General features: G+C 38.1%; 1 protein-coding gene and 1 long non-coding RNA gene across 4 annotated transcripts in view; one reads left to right on the forward strand and one right to left on the reverse strand.

Moving 5' to 3' along the window:
• Positions 1-26,831, reverse strand: part of LOC130358671 (uncharacterized) — a 51,646-nt gene extending 24,815 nt beyond the window's left edge. Inside the window, exon 1 of one of the 2 annotated variants that reach the window (XR_008889609.1) lies at positions 26,799-26,831. This is a non-coding gene — a long non-coding RNA (uncharacterized LOC130358671). Of the gene's footprint in view, positions 1-21,478; positions 21,508-26,798 lie in introns of those variants that run through there. The other variant, XR_008889608.1, reaches the window with a different exon arrangement.
• On the forward strand, positions 1-27,043 carry DDN (dendrin). Of its 2 annotated transcripts, XM_056562222.1 has the most exons (4): positions 1-58; positions 13,234-13,422; positions 21,956-25,470; positions 26,273-27,043. In XM_056562222.1, the coding sequence occupies exons 2-4, from the start codon at positions 13,235-13,237 to the stop codon at positions 26,323-26,325; spliced, it is 3,756 nt and encodes a 1,251-aa protein (XP_056418197.1). In that variant the 5' UTR covers positions 1-58; position 13,234; the 3' UTR covers positions 26,326-27,043. The 2 variants fall into 2 exon arrangements, with proteins under 2 accessions (XP_056418197.1, XP_056418198.1); XM_056562223.1 differs by lacking the exons at positions 1-58; positions 13,234-13,422 and adding an exon at positions 21,596-21,699.

Consider the following 27,043-nt stretch of genomic DNA (forward strand, 5'->3'; position numbering starts at 1 on the left):
TAACAAAGCAGCAGAGCTGGATGGAGACTGGGACAGTCAGGTTTTGAAGCCGATGCAGGTGAGTGCGTTCATGTTAATGTACTTGTTATGGAAGCGCAGTTCTAGATTTAAAGTGTTAAAAGAAAAGTTGAGGGGTATAGTTAGCCGATGTAGTTTTAAGGGGTTATCAAGAAAAAACTTTTTTTTTTTTTTTTTTTTTTTTTTTTTTATATATATCAACTGGCTCCAGAAAGTTAAACAGATTTGTAAATTACTTCTATTAAAAAAAAATCTTAATCCTTTCAGAACTTTTGAGCTGCTGAAGTTGAGTTGTTCTTTTCTGTCTAAGTGCTCTCTGATGACACGTGTCTCGGGAACTGCCCGGTTTAGAAGCAAATCCCCATAGCAAACCACTCCTACTCTGTGCAGTTCCCGAGACAAGCAGAGATGTCAGCAGAGAGCACTGTTGCCAGACAGAAAACAACAACAACTCAACTTCAGCAGCTGATAATTATTAAAAGGATTAAGATTTTTTAATAGAAGTAATTTACAAATCTGTTTAACTTTCTGGAGCCAGTTGATATAAAAAAAAATTTTTTTCCTGGTATACCCCTTTGTTTTTTTCTCATTTAACTGACATTATTTTGGAGTCTCAAAAAGTTTTTTCAAGTTCTGGTCAATTGTCTTAAACAGATTGGGAATAGATTATTTTTCATAGCTCTTTATCATAGCTTCCACACTGGGAAAATACCAATCCAGGCTCACCAAACGAAAAAATTCTACTTAAAGGGGATACTGCAGGCAAAATTTATTTAGCTTCTATCTACAGGATAGGGAATAAGTAGCTGATTGCGGTGGTTCCGACCGCTGGGACCCCGTCTTGCTCAGTGAGGAGCGCATGTCGCCTAACACTAGACGGCACGCGCTTCATTCATTTCTATGGGATCGCCGATGATTGTGGAGTGCGGGACTCGGATCTCCTCGGAGCTCCCATAGAAATCAATGAAGCGCGTGCTATCTACTGCTCGTGCTCCTCAATCAGAGTCAGGTCCCGTTCCGGAGATCATGGGGGGTCCCAGCAGTCAGACCTCCTGCAAATCAATTACTTATCCCCTATTCTGTGGATAGGGGATAAGTTAATTTTGGCTGCAGTACCCCTGTAAATGTATTTTAATGTTAAAGGACATCTGTAGTGCAAAATAACTTATCCCCTATCCAAAGGATAGGGGATAAGTTACAGATCGCGGGGGGCCGCCTGGGGCCGCCTGGGATCTCCTGGACGGGGCCGCAGCAGTATGCTAGAAAGGGGGCGTTCCGTCCCTGCATGATGCGGAGGCTGACACGCCCCCTCCATGTACTCCATTAAGATAAATGGGGGGGGGGGGGGGGGGTGTCTGCCGCAGATTTCTGTGGGGACAAAACTTCTCTTCCTGCTGACTGCCGCGGCCCCGTCCAGGAGATCCTGGGGGCCCCAGTGCTCGGACCCCCCTCGATCTATAACTTATCCCCTATTCTTTTGCATAGGGGATAAGTTATTTTGCGCTTGAATTCTCCTTTAATGTAATCATGAGAGTGTAATTGATACAGTCATTATACATCCATGTATATATACCCTGGTGAATCCTATCTACCTACATTGTGGTCCTTCTAATTCACAGCCATGGTATCATCTTTGACATTAGGATAGTGTTTCCCAACCAAGGTGCCTCCAGCTGTTGCAAAACTACAATTCCCAGCATACCCGGACAGCCTGTAGGCTGGGAGTTGTAGTTTTGCAACAGCAGGAGGCACCCTGGTGAGAAATACTGTTAGGATTATAGACATATCACTGGAGGCCCATTTACACCTGCATGTACAGATCAGGTCAAGGTTCCAATCTGAACAATTCTGATTGCTTTTAAAAATAAGCCCTGAGTGTAAAGGCACAGTGATACATGCTTGTTTTGGTAATTGTTAAAAAAAAAAAAAAAAAATATATATATATATATATATATATATATATATATATATATTTATATACAGTAATTTATTTATTAATTTTTTTATTTTTTTTATTTAATTGGCTGTGAAAAATCAGGTGTCTTTAATGGCAATGTAAGGAGCCATCTTCTCCCTCCATTTTTACATTTCTGGCCTCAAAAATGAGTAGTATTTATAAACGTGAAAGTGAGTATGACATGTGGCACATATACAGTGGTCCCTCAAGTTACAGTATTAAACGTTTCCAGACCATTGGTTCTAAGGCCCCAAAATGTCATCTATAAGTAATAACTAATACAGATAAATCAAGTCCTTACATATAAGTAAGAAAGATCTGCTGGGAACTGTAAATCACTGTCTATGTAGAGGACAGGAGCTTCTTCAGGGTCCTGTACAGTACACGAGGTGTCCTAAAAAACGTAAAATGGAGCCGCCCTCACCTGTGTCCAAAGAGCATTTAAAAGGGTACTCCACTGGAAAAAAAAATTTTTAAATCAACTGATGCCAGAAAGTTAAACAGATTTGTAAATTACTTCTAATAAAAAATCTTAATCCATCCAGTACTTATCAGCTGCTGTTATGATCCACAGGAAGTTCTTTTCTTTTTGAATTTCCTTTTTGCCTGACCACAGTGCTCTCTGCTGACACCTCTGTCCATTTTAGGAACTGTCTGGAGCAGGAGAGGTTTGCTATGGGGATTTGCTCCTACTCTGGACAGTTCCTAAAATGGACAGAGGTGTCAGCAGAGATCACTGTGGTCAGGCAAAAAGGAAATTCAAAAAGAAAAGAACTTCCTATGAATCATAACAGCAGCTGATAAACACTGGATGGATTAAGATTTTTTAATAGAAGTAATTTACAAATCTGTTTAACTTTCTAGCACCAGTTGATTTAAAAAAAATGTTTTCCAATGGAGTACCCCTTTGACCCTGGCACAGGTAAAGAGTAGTATATAACATGTAGTACCTCCCTGTACTGTAGGGGGCGCTACCAGACAGCCAGTCAGTGCATGCACTTCAGTAATACAGGGGAGCTACCAGTGTAATGTCCATTCTGATTGGTCAGTTCTTCCGGCCATTGACACGTTTTGCAGATCTGGACTGTCTGTAGTATTGTATATTGAGTCTGGTTCCAAGTTGCAATGGTCCAGAAAAGACCATAATCCGTGGCCATTGTAAGTTGCAGGACCACTTACTAATGCACATACACACCACTCTAAAGTGGACTTATCAGTAGGATTTTAGGGCTTAAGTTATGGGCATAGCTGTATAGGGCTTTAGACCCTAAATCTGTACATACCGCTTGTTAGTTAATTGACACCTTCTTTGCCGAAATGAAAAATATATGTAAATGAGGCTGTGGAGTCCACTTGGCGTTCCCCTTAGCTGATAAATTACAGGGGAAAGGTGGGGATTACACTACAGCCTAGTGGTTGTCAATCGGGGGGGGGGGGGGGGGGGGTAAAGGAGGTGACCAGCGCACAGAGGGGAGTGACTAAATGGTGAAGGGGCCGAGTGGGCTCTAGCAGTCAAGGGAAATGCCCAGTGGGCTCCTAAGCCTAATTTACATATCTTTTTAAACTCTGATATCTTGTACAGAGGTATGTACAGATCCAGTCAAAACGCCTATACAGCCATGTTCTTATTTTATGCCCTAAAAACCTACTGACAGGTCCACTTAAAAGTGGTATATCAGTATCTAACACTTATCCTTTCTCCACAGTATAGGGGATAAGTGTCTGATAATGGAGGGGTCTGACTGCTGGACCCTCCCCCCCCCTTTCCCACAACCTTGAGAACAGGGACTTTACCCCCCCCCCCCTTGGAATGGAGGGGCGGGTTGCACATGCGCATATGTGCTCCATTTTTTGGGAGCTGCTGTAGATAGTAGAGTACAGTGACCCCCCGACCTACGATGGTCCCGACATACGATCACTTCAAGATACGATGACCTCTCAGAGGCCAAAGCATATTGAAGGCAGCATCAACATACGATGCTTTTGTATGTCGGGGCCATCGCATAAACGACTATCCGGCAGCGCAGACTGCTTCAGCTGCCACCGGATAGCCGTTTACGGTGCCCTGTGTGGTCCGCTGACGATCACTTACCTGTCCTCGGGGCTCCGGCGCGTCCTCTTCGGGGTCCCCTGCTAAGCCGGCGCTCTCCTTCAACGTCATCACGTCGTCGTGCACGCTGTCCCGTCATCCAATAGGAGCGGTGTGCGTAGCGACGTGATGGCGGCGACGGAGAGCAAGGATCCTGGGGAGCAGAGACACCCCGGGGACGCGGCGACAGCGATGGAGGGCGACATCCAGGGTAGCGGTGATGGGTCAAGGAGCGGCGGGGACAGGTGAGTATAACCTCCTATACTTTACATTGCACGGATCCCTTAACATACGATGGTTTCAACTAACGATGGTTCATTTGGAACGGATTACCATCGTATGTTGAGGGACCACGGTACAGCCATTTGCTGTCTCAATAAGATAACAGAGGTCTCAGTGCTTGGAATCCCCCCACCCATGATCAGACACATATTTCCTATTCTGGTGTTTCTGAACCAGTGTGCCCCTGGCTGTTGCAAAACTACAACTCCCAGCATACCTGGAGAGCCGAAGGCTGTCCGGGCATGCTGGAAGTTGTAGTTTAGCTACATCTAGAGGCATCCTGGAAAATTTTCATCCTTCCAGTACTTAGCTGCTGTATGTTCCAGAGGAAGTTGTGTAGTTCTTTCCAGTCTGACCACAGTGCTCTCTGCTGACACCTCTGTCCATGTCAGGAACTGTTCAAAGCAGGAGAGGTTTGCTATAGGGATTTACTCCTGCTCTGAACAGTTCCTGACACAGACAGAGATGTCAGCAGAGAGCACTGTGGTCAGACTGGAAGGAACTATTCAACTTCCTCTGTAGTATACAGCGCCTGATAAGTACTGGAAGGATTAAGATTTTTAAATAGAAAGAATTTGAAAACATTCCCCCCCCCCCTCTCTGGAGTACCCCTTTAATACATTCATTGATCTGGGAACATTACAGTCGGCTCTCTGTTCTACTTTTAATGTAAATCATTCTGCTTCATTGTGAATCTGGAACCTGGCGAATGACTTCTATCAATAATAATAATAATAATCCTTAATGAGGAGGCACACATTCCTATGTTTAAGTGTCTGCATCCTCTGCCACGTGAACCCTCTTTATTAGTGTATATGGAGGAGTTCTGCTTTGTGTTGACCTCAGTAATGAAGACTTTATTATTTGTTTTAACTTCAACATATTAAGGCCAATAACTGGGATTCCTTAGCTTGGAGGAGGCTATGGCAATAGTAATATAATGAGAACAAGCATGCTAACAGTAGTGTGAACAGACGTCTGCACTCAGGTGGGTACTGAGCAACTTATAGGATTTATACTCAGGCTTTAGGAATGATGCCCAGCAGTAAGCACAATGGGGGTATTTATCAACTCTGGTTGTGGAAAGCGATTTGTGTAGATTGGTTTTATTGCATTTTTTTGGTGTCTTTGCGCCAAAGTTATCATTTTGTTGCACGGCATATGTAACTCCGGCTGTGATAACTTTCTGGGGTGAGCACAGGCTGTTGTCTCAGTGTGGCCCGGGCTTGCGTGGATTTGTAACTTTTGAGAGCCATTTGCCCTACATATTTGTGCCTTTTCAAAAAGTCCCTCATAGTAAATTCATGACCACTGCACTTTCCTGACTAAATAGTCGACTAACATAGAATATTTTGCTTTCTAGTTTATCACGATTGTGGGCAGCTTGAGTGCAGAAAGCCACTGCGCAAAACTTTTGCGACAAAGATAGATAAAAAAAGCCATCCAAGCAGCTTGATAAATTCCCCCATTTTGCCTCATAACATCTATCTATCTCCTATTTATCTATCTATCTATCTATCTATCTCTCTCTCTCATATCTATCTATCTATCTCATATCTATCTATCTATCTCATATCTATCTATCTCATATCTGTCTATCTATCTCATATCTATCTATCTATCCATCTATCTATCTCATATCTATCTATCTATGTCATATCTATCTATCTATATATCTCTCATATCTATCCATCTATCTATCTCATATCTATCTATCCATCTATCTATCTCATATCTATCTATCTATCTATCTATCTATCTCATATCTAACTATCTAATATCTATCTATCTATCTATCTATCTATCTCATATCTATCTATCTATCTATCTCATATCTATCTATCTATCTAATATCTATCTATCTATCTCATATCTATCTATCTATCTATCTAATGAAGGCAGCGGCACTCGCAGAATGTAGGTGAATAATGTGTGGCGTTATTCACAAAGCATCAGGAAATAGCGAAAATAGGAAATGCTATTTCCTGATGCTTTGTGAATAACGCCACACATTATTCACCTACATTCTGCGAGTGCCGCTGCCTTCATTAGATATTTCCCTGGGACTTGGGACCGAGTCAACCAGCGAGCACCATCCTACACACCGTAGTGCTGCCCGTTTCTTTTTACTATATCTATCTATCTCTCATATCTATCCATCTATCTATCTCTATCTATCTATCTATCTATCTATCTATCTATCTATCTATCTCATATCTATCCATCTATCTATCTATCCATCTATCTATCTCATATCTATCTATCTCATATCTATCTCCTATCTATCTCATATCTATCCATCTATCTATCCATCTATCTATCTCATATCTATCTATCTAAACAAAAAAGATAGAGGAGCAGCACAACTGGTCAAAGTCCAAAAGTAAAGGGGTGCACGCTGAAAAAAGACCTTGGTGAGGGGTCCCACTTGTAGTAAAAAATCAGAGTCCAGCAGCACATGAAGTGGTGAAAAAAATCAGTGATTGTTTTATTTACATCACCAGAAAAAACTGAAGCTTCAGTTTGTTCTGGTGATGTAAATAAAACAATCACTGATTCTTTCACCACTTCGTGTGCTGCTGGACTCTGATTTTTTTAAATCTATCTATCTATCTATCTATCTCATATCTATCTATCTCATATCTATCTATCTATCTATCTATCTCATATCTATCTATCTCATATCTATCTATCTCATATCTATCTATCTATCTATCTATCTATCTCATATCTATCTATCTCATATCTATCTATCTATCTATCTATCTATCTATCTATCTATCTATCTATCTATCTCATATCTATCTATCTATCTCATATCTATCTATCTATCTATCTATCTCATATCTATCTATCTCATATCTATCTATCTCATATCTATCTATCTCATATCTATCTATCACATATCTATCTATCTCATATCTATCTCATATCTATCTATCTACAGCAAATAGATAAAGACAGCACCTCAGTCGTCCAGAGTAGAAGAAGAAAATGAAAATGGGGTGCCCGCATTCCTGGAACCTGGGTCCACTGGTTCCTCAATCAAGAGAAATAAAGATGATGCAGCACGCCACAAATATGCAAAAGGTGGTTGTTTATTCCATATTCCATTATGGAATAAACAACCACCTTTTGCATATTTGCGGAGTGCTGCATCATCTTTATCTATCTATCTCATATCTATCTATCTATCTCATATCTATCTCATATCTATCTCATATCTATCTATCTCATATCTATCTATCTCATATCTATCTATCTATCTCATATCTATCTATCTCATATCTATCTCATATCTATCTATCTATCTCATATCTATCTATCTATCTATCTATCTCATATCTATCTATCTCATATCTATCTATCTATCTCATATCTGTCTATCTCATATCTATCTATCTATCTATCTATCTATCTATCTATCTCATATCTATCTATCTATCTATCTCATATCTATCTATCTATCTCATATCTATCTATCTCATATCTATCTATCTCATATCTATCTATCTCATATCTATCTATCTATCTCATATCTATCTATCTATCTATCTATCTATCTCATATCTGTCTATCTCATATCTATCTATCTATCTCATATCTATCTATCTATCTCATATCTATCTATCTATCTATCTCATATCTATCTATCTATCTATCTCATATCTGTCTATCTCATATCTATCTCATATCTATCTATCTATCTCATATCTATCTATCTATCTCATATCTATCTATCTCATATCTATCTATATCATATCTATCTATCTATCTCATATCTATCTATCTATCTATCTCATATCTATCTATCTCATATCTATCTATCTCATATCTATCTATCTATCTATCTCATATCTATCTATCTATCTATCTATCTCATATCTATCTATCTCATATCTATCTATCTATCTCATATCTATCTATCTCATATCTATTTATCTCTATCATAATAACATTTGATGAGTGTTCAAAAGAGGTTTTATTACTTTCCTCCAATTGAAACTTTATTTTTGTATTGGAAAATATATTGAGATGTGAGGCGATATGATATTGATATAGTATATGATATTGATATAGTATATGATATTGATATAGTATATGATATTGAAGGGATATGATATTGATATAGTATATGATATTGATATAGTATATGATATTGAAGGGATATGATATTGATAGAGTATATGATATTGATATAGTATATGATATTGATACAGTATATGATATTGATACAGTATATGATATTGATATAGTATATGATATTGATACAGTATATGATATTGATATAGTATATGATATTGATATAGTATATGATATTGATATAGTATATGATATTGAAGGGATATGATATTGATAGAGTATATGATATTGAAGGGATATGATATTGATACAGTATATGATATTGATAGAGTATATGATATTGATAGAGTATATGATATTGATACAGTATATGATATTGATATAGTGTATGATATTGATACAGTATATGATATTGATAGAGTATATGATATTGATACAGTATATGATATTGATATAGTATATGATATTGATATAGTATATGATATTGAAGGGATATGATATTGATATAGTATATGATATTGAAGGGATATGATATTGATAGAGTATATGATATTGATAGAGTATATGATATTGATAGAGTATATGATATTGATACAGTATATGATATTGATATAGTATATGATATTGATACAGTATATGATATTGATATAGTATATGATATTGATATAGTATATGATATTGATATTGATATAGTATATGATATTGATATAGTATATGATATTGATATAGTATATGATATTGATACAGTATATGATATTGATATAGTATATGGTATTGATATAGTATATGATATTGATATTGATATAGTATATGATATTGATATAGTATGTGATATTGATATAGTATATGATATTGAAGGGATATGATATTGATATAGTATATGATATTGATATAGTATATGATATTGAAGGGATATGATATTGATAGAGTATATGATATTGATATAGTATATGATATTGATACAGTATATGATATTGATACAGTATATGATATTGATATAGTATATGATATTGATACAGTATATGATATTGATATAGTATATGATATTGATATAGTATATGATATTGATATAGTATATGATATTGAAGGGATATGATATTGATAGAGTATATGATATTGAAGGGATATGATATTGATACAGTATATGATATTGATAGAGTATATGATATTGATAGAGTATATGATATTGATACAGTATATGATATTGATAGAGTATATGATATTGATACAGTATATGATATTGATATAGTGTATGATATTGATACAGTATATGATATTGATACAGTATATGATATTGATACAGTATATGATATTGATATAGTATATGATATTGATATAGTATATGATATTGATATAGTATATGATATTGAAGGGATATAATATTGATATAGTATATGATATTGAAGGGATATGATATTGATAGAGTATATGATATTGATAGAGTATATGATATTGATACAGTATATGATATTGATACAGTATATGATATTGATATAGTATATGATATTGATACAGTATATGATATTGATATAGTATATGATATTGATATAGTATATGATATTGATATAGTATATGATATTGAAGGGATATGATATTGATAGAGTATATGATATTGAAGGGATATGATATTGATACAGTATATGATATTGATAGAGTATATGATATTGATAGAGTATATGATATTGATACAGTATATGATATTGATATAGTGTATGATATTGATACAGTATATGATATTGATAGAGTATATGATATTGATACAGTATATGATATTGATATAGTATATGATATTGATATAGTATATGATATTGATATAGTATATGATATTGAAGGGATATGATATTGATATAGTATATGATATTGAAGGGATATGATATTGATAGAGTATATGATATTGATAGAGTATATGATATTGATAGAGTATATGATATTGATAGAGTATATGATATTGATATAGTATATGATATTGATACAGTATATGATATTGATATAGTATATGATATTGATATAGTATATGATATTGATATTGATATAGTATATGATATTGATATAGTATATGATATTGATATAGTATATGATATTGATACAGTATATGATATTGATATAGTATATGGTATTGATATAGTATATGATATTGATATAGTATATGATATTGATATAGTATGTGATATTGATATAGTATATGATATTGAAGGGATATGATATTGATATAGTATATGATATTGATATAGTATATGATATTGAAGGGATATGATATTGATAGAGTATATGATATTGATATAGTATATGATATTGATACAGTATATGATATTGATACAGTATATGATATTGATATAGTATATGATATTGATACAGTATATGATATTGATATAGTATATGATATTGATATAGTATATGATATTGATATAGTATATGATATTGAAGGGATATGATATTGATAGAGTATATGATATTGAAGGGATATGATATTGATAGAGTATATGATATTGATAGAGTATATGATATTGATACAGTATATGATATTGATAGAGTATATGATATTGATACAGTATATGATATTGATATAGTGTATGATATTGATACAGTATATGATATTGATACAGTATATGATATTGATACAGTATATGATATTGATATAGTATATGATATTGATATAGTATATGATATTGATATAGTATATGATATTGAAGGGATATAATATTGATATAGTATATGATATTGAAGGGATATGATATTGATAGAGTATATGATATTGATAGAGTATATGATATTGATACAGTATATGATATTGATACAGTATATGATATTGATATAGTATATGATATTGATATAGTATATGATATTGATATTGATATAGTATATGATATTGATATAGTGTGATATTGATATAGTATATGATATTGAAGGGATATGATATTGATATAGTATATGATATTGATAGAGTATATGATATTGATACAGTATATGATATTGATACAGTATATGATATTGATATAGTATATGATATTGATATAGTATATGATATTGATATTGATATAGTATATGATATTGATATAGTATGTGATATTGATATAGTATATGATATTGAAGGGATATGATATTGATATAGTATATGATATTGATATAGTATATGATATTGATATAGTATATGATATTGAAGGGATATGATATTGATAGAGTATATGATATTGATAGAGTATATGATATTGATAGAGTATATGATATTGATATAGTATATGATATTGATACAGTATATGATATTGATACAGTATATGATATTGATATAGTATATGATATTGATACAGTATATGATATTGATACAGTATATGATATTGATATAGTATATGATATTGATATAGTATATGATATTGATATAGTATATGATATTGAAGGGATATGATATTGATAGAGTATATGATATTGATAGAGTATATGATATTGATAGAGTATATGATATTGATACAGTATATGATATTGATAGAGTATATGATATTGATACAGTATATGATATTGATATAGTGTATGATATTGATACAGTATATGATATTGATAGAGTATATGATATTGATACAGTATATGATATTGATACAGTATATGATATTGATATAGTATATGATATTGATATAGTATATGATATTGATATAGTATATGATATTGAAGGGATATGATATTGATATAGTATATGATATTGAAGGGATATGATATTGATAGAGTATATGATATTGATACAGTATATGATATTGATACAGTATATGATATTGATATAGTATATGATATTGATATAGTATATGATATTGATATAGTATATGATATTGAAGGGATATGATATTGATAGAGTATATGATATTGATAGAGTATATGATATTGATATAGTATATGATATTGATACAGTATATGATATTGATACAGTATATGATATTGATATAGTGTATGATATTGATATAGTGTATGATATTGATACAGTATATGATATTGATAGAGTATATGATATTGATACAGTATATGATATTGATACAGTATATGATATTGATATAGTGTATGATATTGATACAGTATATGATATTGATAGAGTATATGATATTGATACAGTATATGATATTGATACAGTATATGATATTGAGCTTTTGCGATCGTATAAAAAGGAATCAAGCAGTCAGACACTTGGCAGAAAATTATTCTGTATATTATTCTGTATATTATTGTTTGTCATCTATATATAATGTTCAGGCATGCTGGGAGTTGTAGTTTTGGATTATAGTGTTGAGCGGCATAGGCCATATTCGAATTTGCGATATTTTGCGAACATATGGACGAATATTCGTCATATATACGCTAAATTCGCGTATTCGTAATATTTGTGTAAATTCGCATATGTATAAATTTATGAACTTTATAGCAAGTATACCAGTGTAACTTGCTATAAAGCAGCAGAAGCAGCAGAAGGAAGGGATCAATATTCTCGAAGATTCACATATACGAATATTCGCCCAGCGGTCTCACACAGTAGTATTAGAGCCTTCTTTACAACACACAAGCTGGAAGCAGAGAGGGATGATCACTGTGATGTGTACTGTGAAAAAAAATGAATATTCGTAATTTCGAATTTATAGTGCTATATTTGCAAATATTCGTGAGTTTGCGAATATGCAATATTCGCGAATAAAATTCGAATTACGAATATTCGCGAGCAACATTATTTTGCAACAGCCAGAGACTCACTGGTTGGGAAACACTGCACTAGACATTCCAACTAAACAAATGATTGATATGCATTTGTAGTAAAGAATTGTTTCTAATTTTTTAGGATGGAAAGTCACAGATGGATGGACTTGGATGACTCCTGGGAATACAGTACAAACCCCAGAAGGCAGCCAGATAGTCTCCTGAAATACAGCACTTTACCAGGCCGAAATCCTGATCATTACAGAGCAGCAGCTGATGTCTCCAGAAGAACCGCAGACGATAGAGGGAAATATGGCACTATACCTGGCAGGTGACTGTAAACCCTCTGTATACACTGCTGGGACATAAGCCAGGATCCCTTTAAAAACAACATTTTATGTTTTTTTTTTTAATTGTGATTGATTTTCAGGTTGCTATTTGATTCTTTATTATAATTTTACTCTTTCAAGTAGAATACTTGTAGTATTTCTTGCTCTTATATTTCTTGAAATTCTAAGTTTCTAAGTGGAATTACACTCAGAAATTAGTGGAACCTAGCCTTACTGCACAGATTTAAAGGGGTACTCCCACCCTAGACATGTTATCCCCTATCCAAAGGATAGGGGATAAGATGTTTGATCAAGGGGGTCCTGCTGCTGGGGACCCCCGCATTATTGCATGCGGCACCCACCTGTTTTATCACCGGAACCGCTGGAGGGTCTGAGTCGCGACTACGGGAACGGAAGTCCATGACGTCAGGACTCCGCCCCCGTGTGACGTCACGCCTCAATGCAAGTCTCAATGCACGTCCCCTCAATGCAAGTCTATGGGAGGGGGCGTGATGGCCGTCACGCCCCCTCCCGTAGTCGCGACTCAGACCCTCCAGCGGTTCCGGTGAAAAAACAGGTGGGTGCCGCATGCAATAATGCGGGGGTCCCCAGCGGCGGGACCCCTGCGATCAGACAACTTATCCCCTATCCTTTGGATAGGGGATAAGATGTCTAGGGTGGGAGTACCCCTTTAAAGTCCTCCAACATTCCAACATACTAGAATTCAGTTGCAATTTGCTTAAAATATCTTACATACCTTGCAACACTTTTGTTTGAGACACATTTTAGACAATTTTGTGCTGGGTTTGGCTTAATGGGGAATTGGAGTGGCTTTAGTTGAAAGAAGATGTGTCCTAAATATGACACTGTTTCTCAAAAATGTGTCAATATTTTGTTGCACTATTTGACAAAAAAAAATGTAACAAACTTCTTAAATGTTGTTTTGAATATTTGGAGGGGGTGCAGTTTTTATAACAAGGTAATTTATCGGGGTTTCTACCATACAAACATTTGTAAAATTGCTGTTAAACCTATAATCCACATAACATCCTGAAAAATAAGAAAAACAAATAACAGCTACATAAAGAAGACAATATGTATGGTAAATCTTATTTATTTACTTATTTGCATGGTATTATGTTTTTACAAAAATTTTAAAACGCATTTGTCGTAAATTGTAAAATGGGAGATTTATTAAAACCTATGTAGAGGAAATGTGCAGTTGCCCATAGCAACCAAATAGATAGCTTCTTTCATTTTTCAGAGGCCTTTATGAATGAAAATGTATAAAGCAATCTGATTGGTTGCTATGGGCACCTGCTCCTCTGCACATTTCTCTCCAAGTAAACCTATCTCCCCAATGTGTTCCAGAAAAAAAAAAATCTGGTTTTGTTAATAATGCCAAAACTGGTTGTGGCACCAAGGGTTCAGGGAGCCCCACCAGCCACGGCTAGCACTTGTGTTAGTAACAATTGCAGGCAGGACCTGGACTTGCCCCTTTGGGCAGTGACAAGTCCAGATGAAGCCCATAATTATTGGTGAAGTACTAGGGCTAGCCGCAACCATCTAGACTTGTCACTGCCTAAAGGGGCAAGTCCAGGTCCTGCCCGCAATTATTATTAAAACAAGTGATATCTACAGCCGTTAACATAAACATCAGAGCCCCCCCCCTTGAAATGGACATGTAACATTAGAGAAAATCAGCCAAGAAAACCTACAAATGTAATGTATAACATGAGATGAGGAGCAATACACAGAATAGACAGACTGAGGGTCTATTCACACGACAGAATTTCCGCTTGCGGAATTACGCCTTAAATTAACCCCTTAAGGACCAAGCCCATTTTCACCTTAAGGACCAGGCCAATAAAATTTTTGCATTTTTGTTTTTTCCTCCTCGCCTTCTAAAATCCATAACTCTTTTATATTTCCATCTACAGATCCATATAAGGGATTGTTTTTTTGCGTGACCAATTGTACTTTGTAATGAAACCCCTCATTTTACCATAAAATGTACGGCGAACCCAAAAAAATATTTTTTTAGGGAGGTAATTTAAATGAAAACCACAATTTTGCACATTTTGGAGGGTTTCGTTTTCACACTGTACAATTTACGGTAAAAAAGACGTGTTCTTTATTCTGTGGGTCAATACGATTAAAATGATACTCATGGCTAGATACTTTTATATTTTTGTACTGCTTAAAAAAAATCTAAAAGTTTTTGTACAAAACAAGTAATCTAAAATTGCCCTATTTTGACCACCTATAACTTTTTCATTTTTCCGTATATAGGGCAGTATGAGGGCTCATTTTTTGTACCGTCATCTGTACTTTTTATTGATAGCACATTTGCATCTATAAACTATTATATAATTTTTTAGAATTTTTTTTGAAATGGGACAAAAAAGCAGCATTTTGGACTTTAAAATTTTTTTTTTACGTTTATGCCGTTCACCATACGGGATCATTAACATTATATTTTGATAGTTTGGACATTTGCTGCACGCGGTGATACCAAATATGTTTATATAAAAAATGTTTACGCTTTATGGGGGTAAAATGGGAAAAACGGACAATTTTCATTTTTATTTGGGGAGGGGATTTTTCACTTTTTTTTTCACTTTTTATTTTTACATTTTTCACCTTTTTTTTTTTACACTTTTTATGTTCCCATAGGGGACTATCTATAGCTATCATTTGATTGCTAATACTGTTCAGGAATATGCATAGGGCTCAGATCTCGATCTCAGACCAGAGCAGGAGACGCCGGGAGACGGAAGGAGTCAGGTGAGGGGACCTCCGGCCGCCATTACAGATGATCGGCCGCTGCGGCAGCACTGCAGGCAATCCGATCATCTTTTTAATCATGCGCATTGCTGCAAATGCCGTGATCTGTGTACAGGTCACAGCATCTGAGGGGTTAATGGCGGACATTCGCACGATCGCGGATGTCGGCCATTACCGGCGGGTCCCCGGCTGATAGCACACGTACATTTACGTCCGTGGTCGTTAAGGGGTTAAAGCCCACTGACTTCTATGGGATTCCGCACTTCCATTCACACTTCTGAATTTCCGCTAGCAGTCTAAGTCTATTCTGCAGTGTGAATAGACGCTTAGACTACTGGTAATTCCATAGACCTGGCCCAGTATAGAGCTAAAATGCATTGATTCTATCTGTATGTTATGTCTTTTCATGCAAGTTTATGGGCATTGATGCAGTTTTATATTAAGACAAACAGGAGGTGTTTTATTGTATAGGAAGTTGTCACATTTCATTTGCTTGTGCCCTTTGAAGTTGAGATCAAAACTGAATGTATTCCACCTGGGCGGAGGTGATATGTAGGTATAAGCGTAGCAGAGCTGCAGGTGTACCGCTGTCCCTCAGCATGTCAGAAGCCTTCTGCCCAGGTGAGAATAGTTTTTGGTACAAATGTCACAGTATTAAAATTCTGCGTAGAGTTGCTGATAGTATGTCATATTAGTTTGAAACTAGGCAAAGAATATGCAAGGTCATCTGTATTAGTCATGTTGTCTTGTACTAATTCTCACCGACTAGAAGCTTTATCATATAAACTGTTTGGAAATGTATTAGAAAAATGATGTTAGTGAAAAGCGATTCACATAGGATAATGTAAAACTGCCCATAAGATTATACTGTAGTATCTCAGGAGGCAGCCTGAGCAAAATTTGTATGTTGGTGAAGATAGCTGTTGTCTGAGTAAAGATTTAGTTAATGCTTCATATTTCCATATTTCTTTACACTGTTGCAAACATAAAAAAAAAAGGCACTCACTCCAGATTTCCACCTCTGCGGCTGCTCATGTGTTCCCCAGCAAAAAAGCTGGAATGATGTTCACGTACACTGTGCACGAGATGCTGCAGCCAGTCAATGACCTCAGTTGTCCCATGCAGTACAAATAGGAAGTGACAGATGAGGCCAGTGATTGGCTGCAGCATCTTGTGCACAGTGTACAGGGACATCGGCACCGCAGGAGCACTGGAACAGCTGCAATTTCAGGGGAAGTACATATGAGAGTGTCCAGGTCTTCATGTTTTCAGTTTTTATGTATGAGAATATACTTAACTGTGTTGTTGTGAAATGTACAAAGGTAGATGTTAACAGCATAGCTACAATAAAGTGTATGATGCTGAGCTCTGACCTACAGTGGGGATCAAAAGTTTAGGCACCCCAGGTAAAAATTTGTATTAATGTTCATAAAGAAGCCAAGGAAAGATGGAAAAATCTCCAAAAGGCATCAAATTACAGATTAGACATTCTTATAATATGTCAACAAAAGTTAGATTTTATTTCCATCATTTACACTTTCAAAATAACAGAAAACAAAAAATGGCGTCTGCAAAAGTTTGGGCACCCTGCAGAATTTATAGCATGCAGTGCTCCCTTTGCAAAGCTGAGACCTGCCAGTATCATGGATTGTTCTCAATCATCATCTGGGAAGACCAGGTGATGTCAATCTCAAAGGTTTTGAATGCCCAGACTCATCTGACCTTGCCCCAACAATCAGCACCATGGGTTCTTCTAAGCAGTTGTCTAGAAATCTGAAACTGAAAATAGTTGATTCTCACAAAGCTGGAGAAGGCTATAAGAAGATAGCAAAACGTTTTCAGATGTCAGTATCCTCTGTTCGGAATGTAATTAAGAAATGGCAGTCATCAGGAACAGTAGAAGTAAAAGCAAGATCTGGAAGACCAAGAAAAATATCAGCCAAAACAGCTCCCAGAATTGTGAGAAAAACAATTCAAAACGCACGTTTGACTGCACAATCCCTCCAGAAAGATCTGGCATTTTGGAAACAAGTTCTGTGGACCGATGAGGTTAAATTTGAACTTTTTGGCCGGAATGAGCAAAGGTACGTTTGGAGAAGAAGGGGAACAGAATTTCATGAAAAGAACCTCTGTCCAACTGTTAAGCATGGGGGTGGATCAATCATGCTTTGGGGTTGTATTGCAGCCAGTGGCACAGGGAACATCTCACGAGTAGAAGGAAAAAGGGATTCAATAAAATTTCAGCAAATTTTGGATGCTAACTTGATGCCATCTGTGAAAAAGCTGAAGTTAAAGAGAGGATGGCTTCTACAAATGGATAATGATCCTAAACACACCTCGAAATCCATGGGGAATTACATCAAGAGGCGTAAACTGAAGGTTTTGCCATGGCCTTCACAATCTCCTGACCTCAACATACCGTATTTTTCGCCATATAAGACGCTCCGGCATATAAGACGCACCCAATTTTAAAGGAGGAAAATCTAGAAAAAAAAGATTCTGAACCAAATACTGTAGTAAAATATTTTATATCAGTATAGTTCCCCCACAATAGTTGGCAGTATAGTTCCCCCACAATAGTTGGCAGTATAGTTCCCCCACAATGGTAGGCAGCTCCTCCCCCCTCCCCCCCACAATAGTTGGCAGTATAGTTCCCCCACAACGGTAGGCAGCTCCTCCCCCCTCCCCCCTCCACAATGGTTGGCAGTATAGTTCCCCCACAATAGTTGGCTGTATAGTTCCCCCACAATGGTTGGCAGTATAGTTTCCCCACAATAGTTGGCAGTATAGTTCCCCCACAATGGTAGGCACTGGCAGCTCCCCCCCACAATAGTTGGCAGTATAGTTCCCCCACAATGGTAGGCAGCTCCCCCCCCCCTCCACAATGGTTGGCAGTATAGTTCCCCCACAATGGTTGGCAGTATAGTTCTGCCACAATGGTTGGCAGTATAGTTCTGCCACAATAGTTGGCAGTATAGTTCCCCCACAATGGTTGGCAGTATAGTTCCCCCACAATGGTTGGCAGTATAGTTCCCCCACAATAGTTCGCAGTATAGTTCCCCCACAATGGCTGGCAGTATAGTTCCCCCACAATGGTTGGCAGTATAGTTCCCCCACAATGGCTGGCAGTATAGTTCCCCCACAATGGCTGGCAGTATAGTTCCCCCACAATAGTTGGCAGTATAGTTCCCCCGCAATAGTAGGCAGCTCCCCCCCACAGACATACAGCTTCCAGCCATATACAGTGTATGGCTGGAGGCTGTATGTCTGTACTGCTGCCCCCACAGTGATCCGGTCACCGCTCCTCTGGCCCAGTGTCACATCTACTGCTATGGCCTATGGGCCATAGCAGTAGGTGCCGGGACCGGAGGAGCGGTGACCGGAAGGCTGAAGATTACACACCGCCGGTCACTCACCAGGCCCCGGTCGGCGCGCGTCTTCCTCCGGCGCCTCTATGGTTGTACGCACGGGACGTCACTGAGGTCCCGTGCGTACAACCATAGAGAGGCAGAGGATCGCAGGAAGACCGGAGGAGGGCGCGCATCGGCCGGGGAATGGTGAGTGACCCGCGGACATCCTTATGTCCCTAAAATATTTTATCTGCCCGGGCCGGCTCCTGTGTGTGGCTGCAGGCGGGGGCCGGCCAGAGCAGGTAAAAACTAATACTGTATATTAAAAACCAGGGGGCCTCCAGCTGTTGTGAAACTACAACTACCAGCATGCCCAGACAGCCTTTGCCGGTTCGGGCATGCTGGTAGTTGTAGTTTCAGAACAGCTGGAGGCACCCTGGTTTTTAGTATACAGTTATTAGTAATTCACTTGCCCGGTGCCCGGAACTGTATGTTCCAGGCGTAGGGCAATAAACATAGCCGGTGAGAGGTGAAAAATTCACCGGCGGTCATGAGGCTGCTGCGGGTGGGGAGCGGGTAGTCAGCGCTGTACCGCACCGCCGCAGCCTCTGTACTTACCGCTGACTTCCCGCTCTCGGCCGCAGCAGCCTCGGGCGTATATTCGCCATATAAGACGCACCAACTTTTCCCCCCACGTTTTGGGGAAGAAAAAGTGCGTCTTATACGGCGAAAAATACGGTAATTGAAAATCTATGGATAGACCTTAAAAGAGCAGTGTGTGACAGACAGCCCAGATATCTCAAAGAACTGGAAGACTTTTGTAAGGAAGAATGGGCAAAGATACCTCAAACAAGAATTGAAAGACTCTTGGCTGGCTACAAAAAGCATTTACAAGCTGTGATACTTGCCAAAGGGGGCAGTACAAGATATTAACTCTGCAGGGTGCCCAAACTTTTGCAGATGCCATTTTTTGTTTTCTGCTATTTTGAAAGTGTAAATGATGGAAATAAAATCTAACTTTTGTTGACATATTATAAGAATGTCTAATCTGTAATTTGATGCCTTTTGGAGATTTTTCCATCTTTCCTTGGCTTCTTTATGCACATTAATACAAATTTTTACCTGGGGTGCCCAAACTTTTGATCCCCAATGTAACCTACAAGTAGCCAAGTAAGAAAGTAGCCATGCTTTTCTAATCCTCATTGATATATGTTAGAGGTGTAGGGTTTGTTAGATTAGGCAGGCATATGCAGGTAAGTATCCTAATAAAAGCTACCTATATTCTCACACATGATCATTGCGGTTTATTCTTGTTCTTTGAATATTTCTTTCATCAGAACAGAACTTGTGGACTATGCCGCAAAATTTGATGGTGCTGATTGGTTACATGTTACTGGGGGGGGGGGTACAAGAAAAGTTGCCAAAATAGCTCTCCCTTCCCTGATATCAATCTATGCTTTGCAGTTATTGGCTGGCGAGGCTCCTTACAGATGTACTGATCATTTTGGCATCTTTTCCTGTACAGAACAAAAAACATGTGGCAGTATTGGTTTATTGGAAAGGATAAAACAACACACACACACACACAACTTTTTCTTACTAATCCTTTTCTTTATATACTTATTTCCATAACATACATGCACCCACTGCATGCATATCACTGACTCACTCACAGTCATATGCACACACTCTAACATTCTGGTCTCTGATACTATCACCCTATACACTTGTCACGGTCATTTACATTATATACCTTTAAATATCCATACAAATTATTTATTACAGTTTGTGTAAAGATCTTGAGAACCAGTCATCCTATTTTCTATATTTTCTCAAAATTTTACACCCAGACGAGAGTCCTCAGTCACTATACAGATAGAGTACACCACAAAAAATCCTTTTGTATTAAACACACACTTACCTTCCTTGCTCCCACACCACTGCCAGGATTATTGGGCACTAGTCACTGCTGTGTGACACTTTTGTGTTCGGGGCTGTGATGTCACAGGCCTGCTCAGCTAATCCATGGCCATAGCAGTGTCATGCTAATTGGCTGAGCAGGCCTGTGATGTCCCCAAACCCAGAAGAGAGACACAGCAAGGACCAGAATTCCATAATACTGTTGGCACAGAAGCAAGATAGGTAAGTGTGTTTTGTTGTCTACCCACTACAGGAGCAAATGCATAAAAACATGCTTCCCAGTTAATGGGGGTTAACTGGGCAGCATGTTTTTATGCATTTGCTCCTTTAAGGACATATAGTTTACAGAGCACCCTGAAAACTTACCTTTGAGGGGCCAGAGTTAGAGAACCATAAACTATACTGTTGTATTAATATATTTGTAGTTGTAATCTCATTGTAATCCTAAATATGACATATTTACTCATTTATTTCAAAGGTACCTTAACAAAGCACCAATGAGAGGTCAGTCTCCATACAGATTATTGTCTACCACCCGACTCCCAAAGGGTGCAGTTTTGCAAGATTCAACAAACTGGGGTTCCAATATGCCCTCAATTCATAGAGGGTCCACACTAGGGGGGATGGATAAAAAAACTTACAGACAAAGTGAGCCCCGGATAAGAGAACCATTCCATTATAAGTGGGACAATGATATAGCTAGCATTTATGCTACTGAATATGAAAGAAAAAGACAAAGGTTGCCAGGTGATCCATGTAGAGAGATAAACCATTCTTCTTCTAGTAATGAGAAACAGAAAGGAAAGCTGATACAGATGGACTCCATCTATGGAAAATGGGAAGCAGATTATATATTGGAAAAAAAGATGAAAGAGCTAAAGTATGATGAGTGGGTACCGCTACATAGTCTGCCCAAAGCTCTACAGAATCAACTACTAGCACAAACAAGCAAGGTGGAACATCAAGAGATGGAAAAAAGTAAATCAGCTACAACCAATTCTCGAGATACAAATCAGGAAAAAAGAAGTTGGTGGTCTAAGCTTGTCAAATCTGCTAAATCCGGAGTATCTAATCCAGCTATTGCTGACCCCTCTCCAGACAAAGCAAATAAAATATATTTGGAGCCAAGCTCCTTAATAAATCACAAACAAGATGTCCTAAAAGAAAATCAGCCACAATTAAGAAAAAGAAAAGTTCCCCCACCTTATGTTCCTCCTCCTTCTTATGACTACCCACATCGTTTCTTCCCTGTTAAAAAAGAAAAAGTTCATCACTCTGGGCGCACTACTCAGAAGCCATCTGCTCAAATTCTACCTCTACATGACAATGAGGACTGTCACGAAAGTAGAGAAAAAGTGCCAAGGTACAGTGTGGAGAGCACCAGAGCTGCCAAGGCAAATGTATCATCAAGTACAAATATACAGGAAAACAGAATGGAAGAAGACAAAAAGAAAACATCTGACCAAGATTTACAGAGCATGATTCAAGGCAGAAAGCTTCCTCGAGCCCATAGCGCCTGGACAGGACCTAACTCTGATGAGTTTCTTGATCATATATACGAGTGTGTAGAAGGCACAAGCTCGCCACTTACTCACAAGACACCTAACTTTTTAAAACCAAAATCTGACCTTGACTTACAGACTGGTAAAATGATATATGGAACAGTTTCATTTCCCCTTCAAAGGGACACATCAATGCCCTACACAAAGTACGCAAGTGACAAAGCAATATGTGATGAAATTGAAGCAGCGAAAAGAAAAAATAAGATCATTGAAAATAGCCAACGCCTAATGCCACCCTTTGATGTTCGCCCGCCTATTCCTCTGCATGGGGTAAAACTGCCACGAGAGTTAGGATTCAGCTATGCGAGTGGAGATTTTCAAAATCCTGATAAAAGAATCCAAAGAGATTATATAAACATTATTAAACACGATAGTGAACAAGGACATGAATGGAGAAGACCATTAAGGGTTATATCGAGCAAAGAATCAAAGACAAGAGGTCATTCAAAGTCTTCTACAAATAGGGTTGAGTATGGACGATACAGTCATACGCTTCCCTTGAAAAAACAATATATGAAACCACATATGCAAGAAGAACTAAAACATGGTGATTCTAGAAAACAAAGGGTTTCCTATCATGATACAGAATTTCCTAGATGGAGAGAGACTGGAAACATCAACACTTTACCTGGCAGAAGCCGTGATCATAACCGTTGGAGATATCCTGATGGACTGAAAATTAGTAAGAAATCCAGTTCATATGAACGTCATCGTGATGGAGGTAGAAGTCAAGCTGAGGAAATTCAGCCTGTGTTATCCGATGAGAATGAGGGACTTTTTGTCATTGATGCAACTTGTGTAGTTGTTAAGGCAGAGTACATCTTTCCACCAGTAATGGAGCAAGTGAAATTTGTACCTGATGAGAAACCTAAAGGGGAAACCTTAGCTGTTCGAGACTTCTCTGAGAGTCTTATTAGAAAAGAGAAAGCACCTCACTCATCTTCACATTCAAAGCCAAGGTCAAGATTAGCTCAACAGCCAATCCCTCAAAAGAGCCATCCTAAAGCCCAGCACTGCAGTCAAATGTCCCCACAGAGGGAGTCCTCAACCCTCAAAGAAAGAGCAGTCCGCATTTTAGGGCTTTCCATTGGAGAATTAGAGTATCTCAATGACGCTCGAGATCAGCACCAACCCAATGGGTCTTTGACAACCATTATTAAAACTGATCAGGGGCACAAAATGAATAAGCAAGAACCCGAGGTATTGACTCACAATGGTTATAATAAAAAAGAATCTAAGATCCGGAATTATAAAGAAATGCCTTGTATTTTAGAGGATGTAGATTCTATTCCAGCTGTGCTAGAGGCTGATAATGATAGCGGGCTCCCACCTAAAAGTCCAATGTGTGATAATGGTACTAAGGAGATTAAAGGACTGGGATCAGAACAAAATTTACTTATTCTTGACGTACAGAACACGAATAGCTCAGAACCATCTAACATAAGTGTTCAAAATGTCCAGATTCTAGCAACACCAAATCCCCTTGAATGTCCTGAATCAGAAAACTGCATTGGAATAAATGCTTATCCAAATGTAGTTTCTGATGGCATGGAACTTGTTCCAACCATGAATGAACATCCACAGGAGGACGTGGAAACAATTGTAACTGGACAGAACTGTGAACCATCACCTGACCCATTGGATACACAGCTCCCAGAAAAGTTAAGACAATGTAAAGGCCAGTTATTTGAGTTAGTGGAGGAAGAGTGTCATGATAAGCATAACAAAATATCCACAGTTACTGAAAAGAACACTAGTGAAGAAAATCCTACAATATTAATGAACGAGGATCATTGCAAACCTACAAAACACATACCAGATATTACAAAGCCTCAGGTATGTGTGGTGCCAGATGTAGGAGGTAGGCAAAGAAATAGTGATATCTGTTTGGATCAAACAGATGGAACATCATCATCTAGGAGCATGATGAAAGCATATTCTAGAAGACCAAATTACTATGCCAAAGATCTCAGGGAGGCTGTCTCCCGTATTAGGCGCCACACAGCCCCGGATTCTGACACGGATGAAGATCTAGAGAGGCCTTCTTCTGACTCGGTGGAGCAGGTTTCTGAAGAATGTGTCACTTCATGCAGTTCAGACACCTCAGATTCTGAAGTGACAGTAATACTGTGTGAAGACACATCACCCATTACAGAAGATACAGCTAGTGAAGGAATGAGTGGACACAGTGAAGATGTCTTCTCAGAGGACAGTATGGTAGCAGAAACATCACCAACAACATTGCAGAAAGGTGAATTTGGTGATCAGTCTAAAATATTCCCAGTGCTTGAATTAGAAGCTTCATATGATCTGAACACCTGTATAGAGGAAATACTTCAGGACTTACATAAGACCGAACAGGAATTCTTCTCAAGCTGTGAAGATCAGAGTAAAGGCCCAGCAGATTCTGGTGTGATGGACCTGCTAACAGGTAATTCACACTCCTGACATTTTATATTAAAGGGATACTCCAGCCCTTGACATCTTATCCCCTATCGAAAGGATAGGATAAGGACCCATGCGATCTCCCTGCTGCACCCCGCGTTTGTGTAGACCGTCGGGTGCAGCGAAGGAGGCTCGTGACATCACAGCCACGCCCCGCTCGTGATGTCACGGCCACGCCCTCTCAATGCAAGTCTATTGGAGGGGCGTGACAGCTGTCACACCCCCTCCAATAGACTTGCATTGAGAGGGCGTGGCCGTGACGTCACGAGCGGGGGGGGTGGACGTGATGTCATGAACCTCCAGCCCACATAGCCAGTCATGTGGCACAGAGCGAAGTTTGCTCCGTGTACCGGTATTCTGGGGTGCCGAAGCCAAGATAGCGGGGGGTCCCCAGTGGCGGGACCCCTGCGATCAGACATCTTATGCCCTATCCTTTGGGGATATGGGATAACATGTTTAAGGGCGGAGTACCCCTTTAACCATAAGTATCTACATAACAGTTCTGAAGCTTCTTTCTTCATAAATCTATGAAGCTCTGTTGTTATTTCCGTTCATGCATTCTTATTATGGCCGAATGTCCCAACTTGACCACTGGTTTAATGATCCTGTTTTGTAGCTCCTATGTAGGCCTGTGTGTTTCTTATGGTTATATAAGGTCTGTATATGCAGTTGGCTTTATACATTAGACATAGCTTTCCACATATAAATCTATGGTCATCCGGCTTGGCATATAAATTGTGAGTTATTATAGTGCTTTGTTCTCATGTTCTCTCTTTTTTTTCCTTTAGGAAATAAACTCCTAAACACAGTTCTGGATATGGAGTCTTCTACAGCAGAATGAAAGGTATAAGGGAAATCTTCAGCGCAAACATAAAGCTGACGTTGAGTTTTTCCCTCAGGTCTTCGTACCAGCTCTGGCTTTCAGAGGAAAGTTGTATATTGGCAAAGGCTTGGCAGAAGAGTGGACAGAATCTAGAAATGTTGGTCGGCCTCTAGTCATTTTACCCTTAGAAAGAATGCTGCCTGTACAGCTGGTTTTCATAGATTCAGTGTCATGTATACGAGATGACATTACTTGCAGTGATATCCATGTACATGTATTATCTTATATTGAGCTATCCAAGAATTATCCCTTCATGAATCTGGATCGGTTCTTGTAGCCCACTCGATGTTTATAAAGAAGAGAGAGAACACTTTAAAGGGGTTGTTTCACAAAGAAAAGTTGGTAAAATCACATGTGTACCACATACATACATACATACATACATACATATGTGTACAGGAGGACAAATATTTTTAAGTAAAATAACTTACATCCCTGTAGTGTTCTTCTCTCCAATGGATTTCATAACTTCCTGGTTTACTGTCTGACCTCTGACCCTGCTGTTTCCATGTGCAGCAGAGACTAACTAAGCCAGTGCTTCTTGGACAGACCTGGTGACTGCAGATAAACTGAGCATGTGTGACCACCTTAGTGGGTTATAACCAAGGACAGCAGGTTATCAAAACAGGCACATGGAGTAGGAAGTATACTATGGTCCCTCTCCCTCAAGTTACAA

The sequence above is a fragment of the Hyla sarda genome, chromosome 2, assembly GCF_029499605.1.
Source record: "Hyla sarda isolate aHylSar1 chromosome 2, aHylSar1.hap1, whole genome shotgun sequence".
Taxonomy (NCBI): domain Eukaryota; kingdom Metazoa; phylum Chordata; class Amphibia; order Anura; family Hylidae; genus Hyla; species Hyla sarda.

What these genes read in the sequence shown, in the direction of transcription:
- DDN (XM_056562222.1), top strand. Translation starts at nt 13,235, where the DNA reads ATGGAAAGTCACAGATGGATGGACTTGGATGACTCCTGGGAATACAGT. An exon ending in TATGGCACTATACCTGGCAG is followed by an intron (nt 13,423 to 21,955) that starts GTGACTGTAAAC and finishes TTTATTTCAAAG; the next exon opens with GTACCTTAACAAAGCACCAA. An exon ending in TGTGATGGACCTGCTAACAG is followed by an intron (nt 25,471 to 26,272) that starts GTAATTCACACT and finishes TTTTTCCTTTAG; the next exon opens with GAAATAAACTCCTAAACACA.